Raw genomic sequence first — 14,402 nt, 5'->3', positions numbered from 1 at the left:
GAGTGAAAAGAACCAAAGATAAAACAAAGGAAATTTGAATAAAGTGTGGGCTTTAGCTCATTATAATGTGTCAATATTGGCTTGTTGTGATAACTGTACTAAAGTAAGATGTTAAAAAATAGAGAAAGCTGAGATAGGTGTATATGGGAATACTGTATCTTTGTAGTTTTTCTGATAATCTAAATCTGTTCTAAAAAATAAAGTGTGGATGGATGGATGGATGGATGGATGGATGGATGGATGGATGGATGGATGAATATAGATGTCTGGCCAGCACCACCACCACGATATTTCATTACCTTTTATGATTCTGTGGTTGACTGGGAACAGTAGGGTAGTTCTGCTCTAAGGTGGTGTTAATAGCAGGAACTTTAGTCCCCAGCTGGCCAGAAGTGTCCATAGTGGCTTACTCAAATGGCTGATAGTTGGTTATGGTTGTAACTGGGTACTCAGCTTCAAGCTTCAAACATAGGCAATAGATTTTTAAAGCATGGGAGTGAAATATGCATTTTCCATAATGATTTTCTTTCTTAGAATTGTGCTGATGTAGAGGATAGACTGACACTCAGAAAGAACCAACCTGTGGATTGATTTCCATCTGATCTTTTTATTTTTTCAAGATTTATTTATTTATTTATTTATACAAGCACTGGGTACAGTCAGAAGCAGGGAGGGTGAGAGAATTCACCAGAGCCAGAGCAGGGAACAGAACAGATAGACCGATGAAATACACTGCTGAAGGGAGCAGCAGGCACGGCAGGAGAGGTCTGCGCGCCATGTGGGACCCTCACCCAGCGCTCAACCGCTGCGCCACCAGGGGAGGCCCTCCATCTGATCTTTTTAAAATTATTTTCGGAGCATAACTGACATCTAACTTTGTTAGTTTTTGGTGTTCAACACAATGATCCAGTATTTGCGTACTTTGCGAAAGGGTCACCACAATAAGCCTAGATGACATCTATCCCCCTACATAGTCACAATTTTGTTTCTTGTGATAAGAACTTTTAAGATCTACTGTCTTAAACACCAAGTGTTGGCAAGGACGTGAAGAAAAAGGGATCCTCATATGCGCCATGGGAATATAGACTGGCCCGGCCCCTGTGGAAGGTATGATGGTTTCTCAAAATATTAAAAATAGATCTATCATAGGACTCAGCAACTCCATTCCTCGGTATCTACCCCAGAATGGCAAAAACACAAATTCAAACATGCACTCCTGTGTTCACTGCAGCACTATTTGCAATAGCCAAATTATGGAAACAACCTAAGTGCCCAAAGACAGAGGAGTGCATTAAGAAAATGTGGGGTGGGGCCTCCCCTGGTGGCGCAGGTGGTTGAGTGCAGCGCTGTGAAGCTGTCTGCAGCCTCTGCTGCGCCGGTTCAATCCCGGCCAGCCAGGTGAGAATCCCACATGGCACGGCAGACCTCTCCTGTCTTGCCTGCTGCTCCCCTCAGCAGTGTACTTCAGTCAATCTGCCTGTTCTGTTCCCCACTCTGTCTCTGGTGAATCCTATCACCCTCCCACTTACCTGGCCTGTATCCCGGTTCTTGTATGTATGAATAAATAAACCTTTAAGAAAAAGGGAAGAAAGAGAATGTGGGGTATATGGAATACTACTCAGCATAAAGAAGATGAACTCATGTCATTTGTGACAACATGGTTGGAACTGGGGGGGATTATGCTAAGCAAAATAAGTTAGAAGGAGAAAGACAAATACTAGGTAATTTCACTCATGTGAAATATAGAGAAACAAAGGAAAGAAACTGACAAAAGTAACCCTAGAAATATGACTGCAGGATGGAGGCTACTAGAAGGGGAGGAAGGAAGAGAAAGAGGTTGGTGGTGGTGGGAACAAGGGGTGTCCCATGGTCTATGATGAAGGACTCTGGTGCTTTGGTGGTGACTGGTGTGGTGACAGACATCTGAGGAGGCGTCGTCAGCCTATTCCCCGAAATCATATACAGTGTTGTAAACAGATACTACCTTCATTCAGAAACATGGGGGAGGAGCACCTTCACACTTTTCCAGAGTGACTGTACCAATTTACATTTCCACCAGTAGTGCACAGGATTCCCTTTTCTTCATGTTCCCACCAGCGCCTGTTATTTCTTGTCTCAATAATAGCCATCCTAGCAGGTGACAGCTCATTCCAGTTGCAATTTGCATTTCCCTTTTCAAATACCTGTGGGTCTTCTGTATATGCTCCTTGAAAAAATGTCTATGCAGATCTTCTGCCCATTTTTAAATTGGATTGTTGTCTTTGTTTTTTTGTTTTTAACTATAGGATTGTATGAGTTCCTTGTATGTTTTGGATGTTAACTCCTAATCAGACTTGCAAATACTTTCTCCCAACATCAGGTACTCCTTTCATTTTGTTTAGCGGTACTAGAAGCAGAGGGTGCAGAAGCTTTTTAGTTTATCAAGTTCCACTTACTTAGTTTTACTGTCATTGCTTTTGCTTTTGGTTGTCAGAGATATAAAATCATCACTAAGTCTGATGTTAGAGAACTTGCTACCTCTGGTTTCTTCAGGGAGTTTTATGGTTTCAAGTCTTCCATTCAATCTTTATTTTTTTAAAGATTTATTTGCTTATGCATACAAGAACTAGGGTACAGGTCAGAGGTGTGGGAGGTAAGAGGATCCACCAGAGACAGATTGGGGAACAGAATAGGCAAATCTACTGAAATACACTGCTGAGGGGAGCAGTGGGCAAGACAGGAGTGGTCTGTTGCACCATGTGGTTATCTCCCTGGCCAGCTGGGGATTGAACTCATGCTGCAGAGGCTGTGGACAGCCTCATAGTGCTGTGCTTAACCCCTTGTCACCAGGGAGACCCCATTCAATCTTTAATCCATTTTGAGGTGATTTTTGGATATGGTGTAAGACAGTGGTACCTACCAGCTCATTCTTTTGTGTGTGACTGTCCTATTTTACCATCACCATTTATAGAAAAAACATTGCAGATAAAGAGGTTTTTGGAGACCTCTACTTCCCTGTGTAAAGGGAAGTAAAAGCAAAAATAAACAATTGTGATTATCTCAAATTAAAAAGCTTTACACAGCAAAAATATATATAAGTAGATATATATATAGGCTATATAAGTAGATTACATATAAGTGGCTATATATAGATTATATAAGTAGATTAATATATGTAGATTAAAAAGATATCCTGCTGAATGGGAGGAAATATTTACATGTTATACAGCTGAAAATGGGTAATATTCAAGATTTGTAAAAACCTTATACAACTTAACAATGAAAAGAAACCCAATTAATAAATGAACATTAGATCCAAACACAGTTCATCAAAGGGGACATCCAGGAGGCCAATGGAAATGTGGAAAAGTGCTCATCATCGCTTCTAATAAGGGGGATGCAAAACCACAATGAGATGCCACCTCACACCTGTGAGCAGGGCACGTTGTAAAAAGACCCCCAATGACAAGACCATGTAGAGAAAGGGGACCGCACTGCACTTGTTGTTGGGAATGTGAACTGGTGCGACCATTTTGGAAAGTGATCTGGACTTTTCCTTAAAAACTAAAAATGCAGATGTTGTATGGGCCAGCAGTCCTGCTCATGGGCACGAGTATGAGACCATCAACTCAACCACAGTGCGTGCTGCAGCATCACTGACAACAGCTGGGACATGGAAGCCAGCTCCGTGCCCACTGACAGAGCACTCACTCAGGATGTGTCTGTCCACACCATGGAATTAATAGCTAGTCACAAGAAAGGAAATACTGTCATTTACAGTATTTGTAAATGGAAGTATCAATAGTTGGAGGGAATTAAGTGTAGTAAAGCAAGACAGAATGACAAGGACAAATATTGGACATTTACCTATCGGACAAGTCAACAAGCAAAATACAAAATTAGCAGACTCGAGTAAACCAAGTGAGGTTTCTGAGGTTGGGGGGAGAAAGGGTAAAAGGGATATAAGTGATGTTGGGAAATGCAGTTTAGAAATGGGACTTAAATTATGGGTCACGATACTTGCTGTAGGAGGGTTAGGGGGAAAGGCTGTCCTGAGCTAATTCCATGCAGGCTTTGTGGACTCCACCCCCACTCCAGCCCAAAGCCATCAGGACACTGGGAGAGACAAATCCCATCAACACCAAAGGGAAGGGACCTGAGGGTGGAGTTAAGCAGCCAGGTTTGGTATAAAAACCAGACACATGGGCCTTGGGGCTCTCTCGCCTCTTGGCTTCACAACTCTTGGCTCACCGCCAGCTCTCAGAGTGCCATTTGGGATTCCAGGTTGGTGGGTCGAGTAGGACGCATTTAAGACTTTATCTCCCACTTTTCTCCCTGAGTTGCACATTTCCTCATTTCCCCTTCCCTTGTGAATAAATCTTTTATTAACCTTTTGTGTATGCCTGCAGTGAAGTATTAAGTCCCTTTTAAGCGCATGGGTGAGGACCCACAGTCAGGCAACCCGTTTTATATCGGGGCTGCTCTGTAACAGGAGCACCTGTGAAAACGAGCTCAGTTACCTTCTCCAGAGCTTTAGTCACTGCTCACAGCAGAACTGTTTGTTCAGTAAATGGTTTTTGTTAGAACTAGGGCTAAAACTCCACATGTGAGCATATATTTCAGCAAAGCAAACAGAAATATCCAAACCAGTGCACTAAAACAAAAAAAAAAAAATCCAATACCAAAGCAGGCCCTGCTAAATAAGTAAATAATACATATATAATAAAAATTAGAAGGACCCTCCCCTGGTGGCGCAGGTGGTTGAGCACAGCGCTGTGAAGCTGTCGGCAGCCTCTGCAGCACCAGTTCGATCCCTGCCTGCTGGCGAGGGTCCCACATGGCGAGCAGACCTCTCCTGTCTCGCCTGCTGCTCCCCTCAGCAGTGTATTTCATCAGTCTGCCTGTTCTGCTCCCTGCTCTGTCTCTGGTGAATCCTCTCACCCTCCCGCACCTCTGGCCTGTACCCTGGTTCTTGTATAAATAAATAAATAAATCTTTTTTAAAAAATCAGTCAGATTTAAAAAAATAAATAAATAAAAATAAAAAAATTAAAATTAGAAGTAATAGGTAAAACTGAATCTCCCGGAGAGTCAAATAAAAAAATCAGAGATAAAAATGGAAAGACAAAGGGCGTCCCCGGTGGCGCAGCAGTTGAGTGCTGGGTTGCGAAGCTGCCCGCAGCCTCTGCAGCACCAGTTCGATCCCCGGCTGCTCCCTGGCCACTAGAGGAGGGTCCCACATGGAACGCAGACCTCTCCTGCCGCCCGCTGCTCCCCTCAGCAGTGTACTTCGGTCCTTCTGCCTGCTCTGCTCCCCGCTCTGGCTTGGCGAATTCTCTCACCCTCCCGCACTTCTGACTGTACCCGGTGCTTGTATAAATAAATAAATAAATAAATCTTAACAATAAAAAAAAAAAATGCTCTTTATTTAAAAAAAAAAAAAAGGAAAGACAAAGAAGAGAATTAATGGATCCGTGCCATAAATTCAACACTGAGTAACATGAGTTCCCAAAAGAGAGAAAAGAAATTGGAGGAGATAAATATTCAAATAAATAAGCAGAGAAAAATGTCCCAATCTTGAAGAGCCTAAGTTTTAAAACTGCAAGCATCTACCCACTGGATACGTTGTGTCTTGCAGTTTTAGAAAACTAAGGAGAAATAAAAGACCCTAAGTTTCTAGAGAAGAAAGAGGTCATGTCCAAATCACCAGCAGTTGGAAGATATGGAACTTCTCTACATAACCCTGGAAGGTGGAAACCAGGGGAGCACAGCTTTCAAAAATTGTGAAAAACTGAAGGAAAGATACTCAACACAAGCCTGAAGGGACTCCTGGGCCTCCCTGGTGGCTCAAGGGGTTAGATATAGCACTGTGAGGCTCTTTGCAGCCACTGCAGCTTGGGTTCGATCCCTGGCCAGGGAGCTGACCCGCATGGCGCAGCGGACCTCTCCTGTCTCCCTGCTGCTCCCCTCAGCAATGTGTTTCAGTGGATCTGCCTGTTCCCCACTCTGTCTCTGGTGGGCCCTCTCACCCCTCGCACCTCTGGCCTTTACCCCAGTTCTTGCATGCATTAAAAAAAAAATTGTGGAGGGAAAAGTGTTTACTAACATGAACCACTCCTCTGTATCACTCATATATATGGGTTAAAAACCAAAACCCTGAAAGTTAATTCTGTGTATGAATAAATTAAGGACAGTTCAGTCATTGAAGATCTTAAAAAATCCACCTCTCATATACCTTTTATAAGGAAATCACTGGCTTATATGGTCCACCTAAATCAGGGAGTAAACCCTATAAAAGAGGAAGACAGCAGATCTGGGAAACAGATGTTCCACGTAGGAGAGAGAGCAGGAATGCCAGAGAGGAAGGGAAGAGACATTTCTGGCAAGGTGTCAGCTATTTAGCAGCCTGGAGAGCAAACACTCCAGACTGGAACAGGGAAACCCCTGAGGAATGTCTCCAAGACTGGAGTGAAATTGATAGATTAACAGAAGTGTTTGAATTTATTAAGAGGAGACTTACAGCTCAGTTGGAGAGTTTGAGGATGAATTAGTGAAAAATACATAATAAATACTAAGCCAAAAAAATTGGTAAGAATAAGAGGTAGTGGTAATTGTCAGTTCCAAGGAAAATCAGAAATTGTGCAAGAAAGGAAATTTAATTATATTGCTCCGTATGATTCCACTGTATATACTGTTTACTTAGTAATGGCACTATTAGCCCTGCTTATTGATTTGAACAAAAAATAATGACATCTATTAGGAAGAGGGAGGAAGGAGGCCCCTGTGTGTTGTGGGAGAGGCAGGCCGCAGAGGAGAGTGCTGTTTTTGTTTATAACCTTGTGGTATTATCTGACTTTTAAAGTCATATCTATAACTTCAATAAATATACATTTTAAAAGTTAGATCAGTGAGAGGTCATGAAAGTATTGGGGTACAGCTTATTCTTTTAGGAATTAGGGTATAAAGGCAAAAACAGGAGGATATTGAGAGAGTATTATGAGGCCAAAAATAATTTTCCAGGACAGAAGAGATCACAGACTATTTGCAGGTTGAGAGGATGGATTTGCTGAAGACAGAGGGCTGCTTGGATCGTGAGGTCCCAGAGGAGGTGGTGTGGCTTAGGTGTGAGTTTAGAAAGAAGACTGTGGGGATGTTAGGCTTGCAGAGCAGTGAGGGGTAAATATGGGTAACAACTCAGGTTCATGCCACAGCGTTGAGAAGAAAAAAGGGGGCTTGGTGTGAGACAGGACCCCTCAGCCATCCTAGGCACTGAGGACTAGGGAGGATTCCTTCTGGCTGCTAGGAGAGTAGAAAAGATTGGGAATAAAGGCAGGAATGTGGTGGGGTAAGTCACGCTGACTGGGTCATTCAGCCATTGGGCAGCACACAGACAGCTTTCAGAAGGTGTGCTGAATGAATGAAAGACCAACAAGAAGGGCTGTGTTGGATTCTGGAATATACAGACAAAGATTACATTGTTTTCCTCCCAGGTGAGTCTGGGAGGAAATACATGAAGGGGATATTTCAGCTGGGTTCGGCCTCAGGGATGAGAGGAAAAGGCCCCTTGGGCGGCTTAGAGGAGAAGAGCTGGGGGAATCAGAAGTGCTCCCCAGAAAATGTAACTTTTGAACCAGTCTTTGAAAGGTGACTAGAAGTTCACCCAAGACAGGATGAAGAAGGGCCTCCGGGCAGAGATGCTGAAACATGAGCACCTAGTGGAAGTTGATTGGCACACATTTGAAAAGGAACCCGTTCTGTAACTTTCTCCCGTAACTTTCTCCCGTCAAGCTCTGTACGCCAGGAGCAGGGGAGGAAAGCAGAGGGGTTGGCAAGACAGGCACGACTGAGAACAAGTTGGTGGTGAGCACATGTCGGACGTGGAGGAGAAAATTCACCAGACACCAGCCAGGCCAGGCCCTGAATGGACGACCCTGAGGAAAGAACTGGAAGCTACAGTGAATTCTCCTTACAGCTTCATGTGGCAGGATGGGGAGGAAAGGATCCAAGTCGGACTTCAGAATCCATGGACCTGGGTGGGCTCTGGCCGCTGAGCCCGACCCCCGGTGGTCCTGCTGTTTCTGGCTGGAGTTGGAAGGAGTTGGGGACAGGTCTCCATCCATCTGGAGGGCAGAGAGGCATCTCATCCCTCTCGTCGAGGCCAGTGTGCCCATTCCGAATTGTGGCCTTGGTTGGGTCCCACCTTGTAACTGGCCAGCTTTTTGTTTGTCGTTCCCACTAATAGGTAAATTTCTTGCAGGAAGAGACTGTCTTCACCATTCCCTCCACACCGCACTCAGTTCATAATAAGCACTTGTTTAATGAATAAAATGGTAGTGGAGAAAGGTAAGGATATGCTGTGAGTTTTATGATTAAAAATAGTGAAATTCCAGAAAATGACGTCAAGGGGGCGGGGGGGGGTGGGGGAGCGGAGGAACCTCTAAGTTGAGCCCAGAAGTGTGTGGGAAATTTATAGAACAAAAGTGAGCAAAAATGTGAAGGGACTGAAAGTGGACCTGAGAAAAACAAGAACTAGCGGTGACGAGCAGGGAGCGGTCTGGACTGTTGTTGCCTGGGATGGTGAGGAGTGAGAAAAAGGGGGCACCCTGAGGGAGGGTGTCTCTGGGGAAAAGCGTCTGAATTGGCACTTAAAGGGGTAGGGACCAGGGGTTCAGTGTCAGCCTGGGCGAGTGGGGCCAGGCACATAGACCGATCACGTGAGCAAATGAACTCAACTTTCGTCCCTCAGGGAGGGGACAGGGCCCTTTGAAGAATTTTGAGGAGTGCTGTGTGATCAGATTTGCATTTCACAAAGTCTGTTGATGAAAGTGATTTGGAGGATGATTTGAAGTGACACGGAACCCAGAAGCACAAAGACTAGAGGTTTTCTAGTGAGGTCTAGAAAAGCTGGCCTGATTACGATGGTAAAAAGGGGAGAAAGAAGGGATGATGAGAGCGATTTAAGAGAAGCCGTGAAACTTAGCAATGAACAGGATGGGGTGAAGGAAGGAAGGTGGACAATTTTGTACAGTTCTAGCTTTCCTGTTTAGGAATCTTAGTGAATAATCTTGTCATTCACAGAGATAAGGGCTATAAAAAGGAGAGGAAATTGGGCCTCCCCTGTTGGCGCAGCGGTTGAGCGCTGGGCTGCAAGGCAGCACCGGTCGCAGGCGAGGGTCCCACAAAAAAAAAAAAAAAAAAGGAGAGGAAATTAAGGACCAAGAGGATGTTACATTGTGGACCTATGGGGCCATTCATGTAAAGAAGACACACAAAACAGTGGCTGGACTTAGGATTCGGAAGCCACTGGAGAGGAGGTGTAGAAGCCGTGGGCTTTTGGGTATTACCTCTCATTATTATGCTGAATTACAAATTGACAGTAGTAGATAAACTTTTTCTTTTTTTAAGATTTATTTATTTAGGGCCTCCCCGGTGGCGCAGCAGTTGAGCGCTGGGTTGCGAAGCCTCTGCGGCCTCTATGGCGCCGGTTCGATCCCCGGCTGCTCCCCGGCCACCGCAGGAGGGTCCCACATGGCGCGCAGACCTCTCCTGCCGCCCGCTGCTCCCCTCAGCAGTGTACTTCGGTCCTTCTGCCTGCTCTGCTCCCCGCTCTGGCTCTGGTGAATTCTCTCACCCTCCCGCGCTTCTGACTGTACCCAGTGCATGTGTAAACAGAACAAACAAAACAAATAAATAAAGAAATAAACATGCCTCTATAAAAAAAAAAAAAAGATTTATTTATTTATGCATACAAGAGCTGGGGTATAGGCCAGAGATGCGGGGGGGGCGGGGGCGGGTGAGAGGATTCACCAGAGACAGTGGGGAACACAACACAGAACAGGCAAATTGACCAAAGCACACTGCTGAGGGGAGCATCAGGTGAGTCAGGAGAGGTCTGCTGCGCCACATGGGTTGCTTCCTGGCCAGCCAGGGATCAAACTTGTGCCACAGAGGCTGTGGATTGCTTCATAGTGTGGTGCTTAACCCCTTGGGCCACCAGGGAGGCCCTGATAAACTTTTTCTTAACTAATAAGCAGAGGCTCATAACCACGATTTACATTGCAATTGGGGAGGTCAAGAAATTTTCATACTATCTGCTAGTGGTAGAATAGTCATTCTTTGAGAAAACAATGGAGGCATGAGGTGCCAAGAAGCTTAATAAATTTAAACATTTTGTCACCTTTTTCTTCTAATTTTAAAGCTTGACATTTGTACAGTTAAGTGCATAAAATGTACAGCTCAGTGATTTTATTTTTTCACTTATCTATATTCTCTTGTTGCCACAACCACATCAAGATCACCTCTAGCTCAGAAGTTCTCTTTGCAGCACTGTAACCCCTTACATTTCCTTCTAGAGCTTTTAGATCAAGGGTAGACTTAGGTGGGGAGAATCCTCCCCCCCCCCCCTTGACAAAGCCCTATAGGCTGGGGAATCAGGAAGTCTGTAGGAGAAGAGTGAAGGCAAAACCCAGGTTGAATTTCACAGGATACACAGTGTGTGTCTTTTATTATTCTTGCCTGCACTCCCTCTGAGCTCTCCTTTTAATGCAAATAAAGCAAACCTCTCAGTTTTTCTGTCCTTTTGGAAAGTTAGCCTTTTCAAGCTATCTCATGTCTCTACCATTCTTGAGAAATGAAATCTGGTGAGGAAGGAAGAACTGGAAAGCCTTTTGTTTTATTGGGTTTTATAATGATGTGTATCTACGTTACTCCAGATTGCTAGGTCCCATTAAGTAGTGGACTGTTTTTTTCTAAGTTGGGAATAATCCCATCTGTTTGATTTCTTCTATAATTATGCCTTTTGGGGGAGTTTTCATAGAATTGATGATGTGCAATCCCCATTTGTGGAGGTAGTTCTGTCATTTTCCTTCCTTTATTGATCAATAAACTGCCTGGAATAGGAATATGCTTCTGTTTTCCTTTGAAAATTTGTATTGAAAAATAAACCACACGCATCAAAGAGAAAAAAAATAGTTAAAGGCATAATTATAAAACAAATAACCAGAGGGCCTCCATGGTGGTGCAAGGAGTTAAGTCCAGCACTATAAAGCTATTGGCAGCCACTGCAGCATGAGTTTGATCCCTGGGCAGGGGGCTGACCCACATGGTACAGCAGACCTCTCCTGACTCCCCGCTGCTCCCCTCAGCAGTGTATTTCAGTCAGTCCACCTTTTCTGTTCCCCACTTTGTCTCTGGTGAATCCTCACCACCAACTCCTACCTCCACACCTCTGGCCTATATCCCAGCTCTTTTTTTTTTTTTTTTTTTTAAAGATTTATTTATTTATTTTATACAAGCACTGGGCACAGACAGAAGCAGGGGAGGGTGAGAGAATCCACCAGAGCCAGGGAGGGGAGCAGAACAGGCAGATTGATGAAACACACTGCTGAGGGGAACAGCGGGCATGGCAGGAGAGGTCTGCGCGCCGTGTGGGACCCTTGCCGGTCGGCGGCGGATCGAACCAGTGCTGCAGAGGCTGTGGACAACCTTGCAGCCCAGCGCTGAACCGCTGTGCCACCGGCAAGACCCTACACCCCAGCTCTTGTATGAATAAATAAATAAATCTTTAAAAAAAAACTATATATACATATGTATGTATGTCTAGATATACAACACCTATGTTTTAAAGATGTATATATTTGAACTGAATATTAATGGAATTATACTCTATGTATCTTTGCTTCTTTTACTCAGTATTGTGGTTTTTTTTTTTTAATAGAGGCATGTTTTATTTTTATTTATTTGTTTGTTTGTTTGTTTTGTTTATACATGCACTGGGTACAGTCAGAAGCGCGGGAGGGTGAGAGAATTCACCAGAGCCAGAGCGGGGAGCAGAGCAGGCAGAAGGACCGAAGTACACTGCTGAGGGGAGCAGTGGGCAGCAGGAGAGGTCTGCGTGCCATGTGGGACCCTCCTCCGGTGGCCGGGGAGCGGCCGAGGATCGAACTGGCGCCGCAGAGGCTGCAGGCAGCTTCGCAACCCAGCACTCAACCGCTGCGCCACCGGGGAGGCCCTGTGTTTTTTTTTTTTTTAATGGTAATAAACTTAGAACAATTGCTTTTTTTAAAAGATTTATTTATTTTTAAAGATTTATTTATTTATTTATGCATGTAAGAACTGGGGTACAGGCCAGAGGTGGGAGGGCATGAGAGGATTCACCAGAGACAGAGTGGGGAACAGAACAGGCAGACTGACTAAAACATACTGTTGAGGGGAGTCCTGGGGAGACAGGAGAGGTCTGCTGCACCATGTGGGTCAGCTCCCTGCCCAGGGATCTAAATTGTGCTGCAGTGGCTGCCAATAGCTTTATAGTGCTGAGACTTAACCTCTGTGCCACCAGGGAGGCCCCTCTTTTATTCTTGTTTATTTCTTTTTTTTTCTGTTAAGAATGATGTTATTAGGGGCCTCCCTGATGGCACAAGGGATTAATATGCAACCTGAGGGCCTCCCTGGTGGGGCAGCAGTTGAGCTGCCCGCAGCCTCTGCACCGCCGGTTGGTTCGATCCCGGCTGCTCCCTGGCCACCAGAGGAGGGTCCCACATGGCGCGCAGACCTCTCCTGCCGCAGACCTCTCCTGCCGCCCGCTGCTCCCCTCAGCAGTGTACTTCGGTCCCTCTGCCTGCTCTGCTCCCCGCTCTGGCTCTGGTGAATCCTCTCACCCCCCACACCTCTGGCCAGTACCCCAGTTCTTGTGTGCGTAAATAAATAAATCTTAAAAAAAAAAGAATGGTGTTATTAAAATATGTATTATATGTTCAAGAGGGTTTTAGGATATATATACACCTGGAAGTGTAACCATTAATGTGTAGGATAAATACATTTGTGAATTCAGGTATACTAGATAGCAAACTTTTAAAAAGTAATATAGCTATAGCTCTGGATCCTGTCAACACTTGATATTATTTAGCTCTTTAATTTTAGTTAACCAGGTAGTTTGAAATGGTATCTCTTTGTGATTTGAATTTTCATTTTCCGGATTGACATGAGGTTGAACATCTTTCCGTATGTTTAGCGATATTTATGCATCCCTTTCAGTGAATCCCAACTCAATTATTTTGTAAACTTTTCTGGTAGGTTGTCTTTTTTTCTTACTGATTGAAGCAAATCTTTATTATACTCTAGATGTTAATCCTTTAGGATAGTTAGGTGATTTGTAAATCTGCCTGCTTCCTTTTTATTCTGCAAATCTTGTCACCCAAGGAAAAATGCCTTAAAGCAAACCTGGAAATTGAAAACCATTGACCCTGCTTCTGTACCAGGCACTGCAGTGCCACGGTCCCGTGGGCAAGCCCTGCAGAGGGCAGGCCCTTTCCAGGGAGGTGTGTCCTGATGTTCTGCCTCCTGCTGACCTGTGGTGCTTCCTTTTGCAGGTGGAACAGGAGGATTTTGTAATGGAAGGGCATGGCAAGACTCCACCTCCTGGTGAAGAAAGCAAACAGTGAGTCACAGTTTATTTTAAAAGGATCCTATTGCAGACTTAAGAAGCACTTGGGTCAAACTTGCCTGAAGCCTGTTTGAGGGGATGTATACATTGGGCACATTGTGGAACTCACCAGTTGCTTGTTGGCTGTTAGCGCATTGCTTCTATTTATAGACAGACAAACTGGAGAGACAAGAAAGTTGGCTTTGTAGTTTTTCACACTTGACTAATCAAAATTTATGTTACGCGTTAGTGAAGGCTTTAAGGCTCAGGACATTCCAAATTGAACTAATTCAGCCTGGTTGATTTCCAAAGAAAGTGTAAAATGGTACATCCTTTTCTTAGCAATGTCTTTATAAAGTGAACTATATTAATAGACTCTTTCCCTGCATTCCAAGTGTGAATTTATTTGAAAAGTGCTTCCTGAAATTCTATTCCATTTAGTTATTTATACTTCTGATCTTTGTTTAAATAACAAATCTTTGTTTCTCTAAAGGGACAGGAATTATAAATAATATAACTTAGCCAGCATTCTAAATAATTTAGGCCCTCTCTCCTGCCTTCTTAAAGAGTGATAAGTCTTAAATTTGAAATTGCAAGTCCTCTGGGTAGCTTCTTGGTGGCAGTGAGATTATTTTTCCCTCCCTACCTCTGCCTCAGAGCTTGAAAAATTGTGTTGCAGAGCAGACTAGTGTTTCATATGCCCTTTTAAAGGAAAAATAGTTAAGACTGGCTTAAGTACTGGCATAACTACTTTTTTTTTTTTTATTCAGACAGTAGTGAGTCTCTTAATCTGAATGGGACAGTGATTCGTGGAATTTACTGAAAGTCTAGAGAGAGAAGCGTCTCTCTTGTGTCTTATTTTTTTTTTCCTAGAAAATAATTGAGTTTTGTTCTGTCTTATGAAAACTACTTCTCTGCAACCCTGAGGAATGAATTATGCAGAACGTGCTGCATTGCCACAAGGCCAGGTTCATTAAGGGAGAGTGTTTCTCCTATTTGTTGTG

The 14,402-nt window shown here is 44.1% G+C and overlaps 1 protein-coding gene across 1 annotated transcript in view; it reads left to right on the top strand.

Annotated features, from left to right (window-relative positions):
- Positions 1-14,402, top strand: part of TNRC6B (trinucleotide repeat containing adaptor 6B) — a gene marked incomplete at its 3' end in the record, with an annotated part of 210,335 nt that overhangs the window by 70,951 nt on the left and 124,982 nt on the right. The window contains exon 4 of the mRNA XM_084254515.1: positions 13,346-13,413. Within this exon, the coding sequence (XP_084110641.1) occupies positions 13,346-13,413 (68 nt within the window). The remainder of the gene's footprint in view (positions 1-13,345; positions 13,414-14,402) is intronic.

Source organism: Talpa europaea (genome assembly GCF_964194135.1).
Source record: "Talpa europaea genome assembly, chromosome: 15".
NCBI lineage: Eukaryota > Metazoa > Chordata > Mammalia > Eulipotyphla > Talpidae > Talpa > Talpa europaea.
Note: the sequence above shows the minus strand (reverse complement) of the source record. Positions and strands in the feature narration are given on the sequence as shown.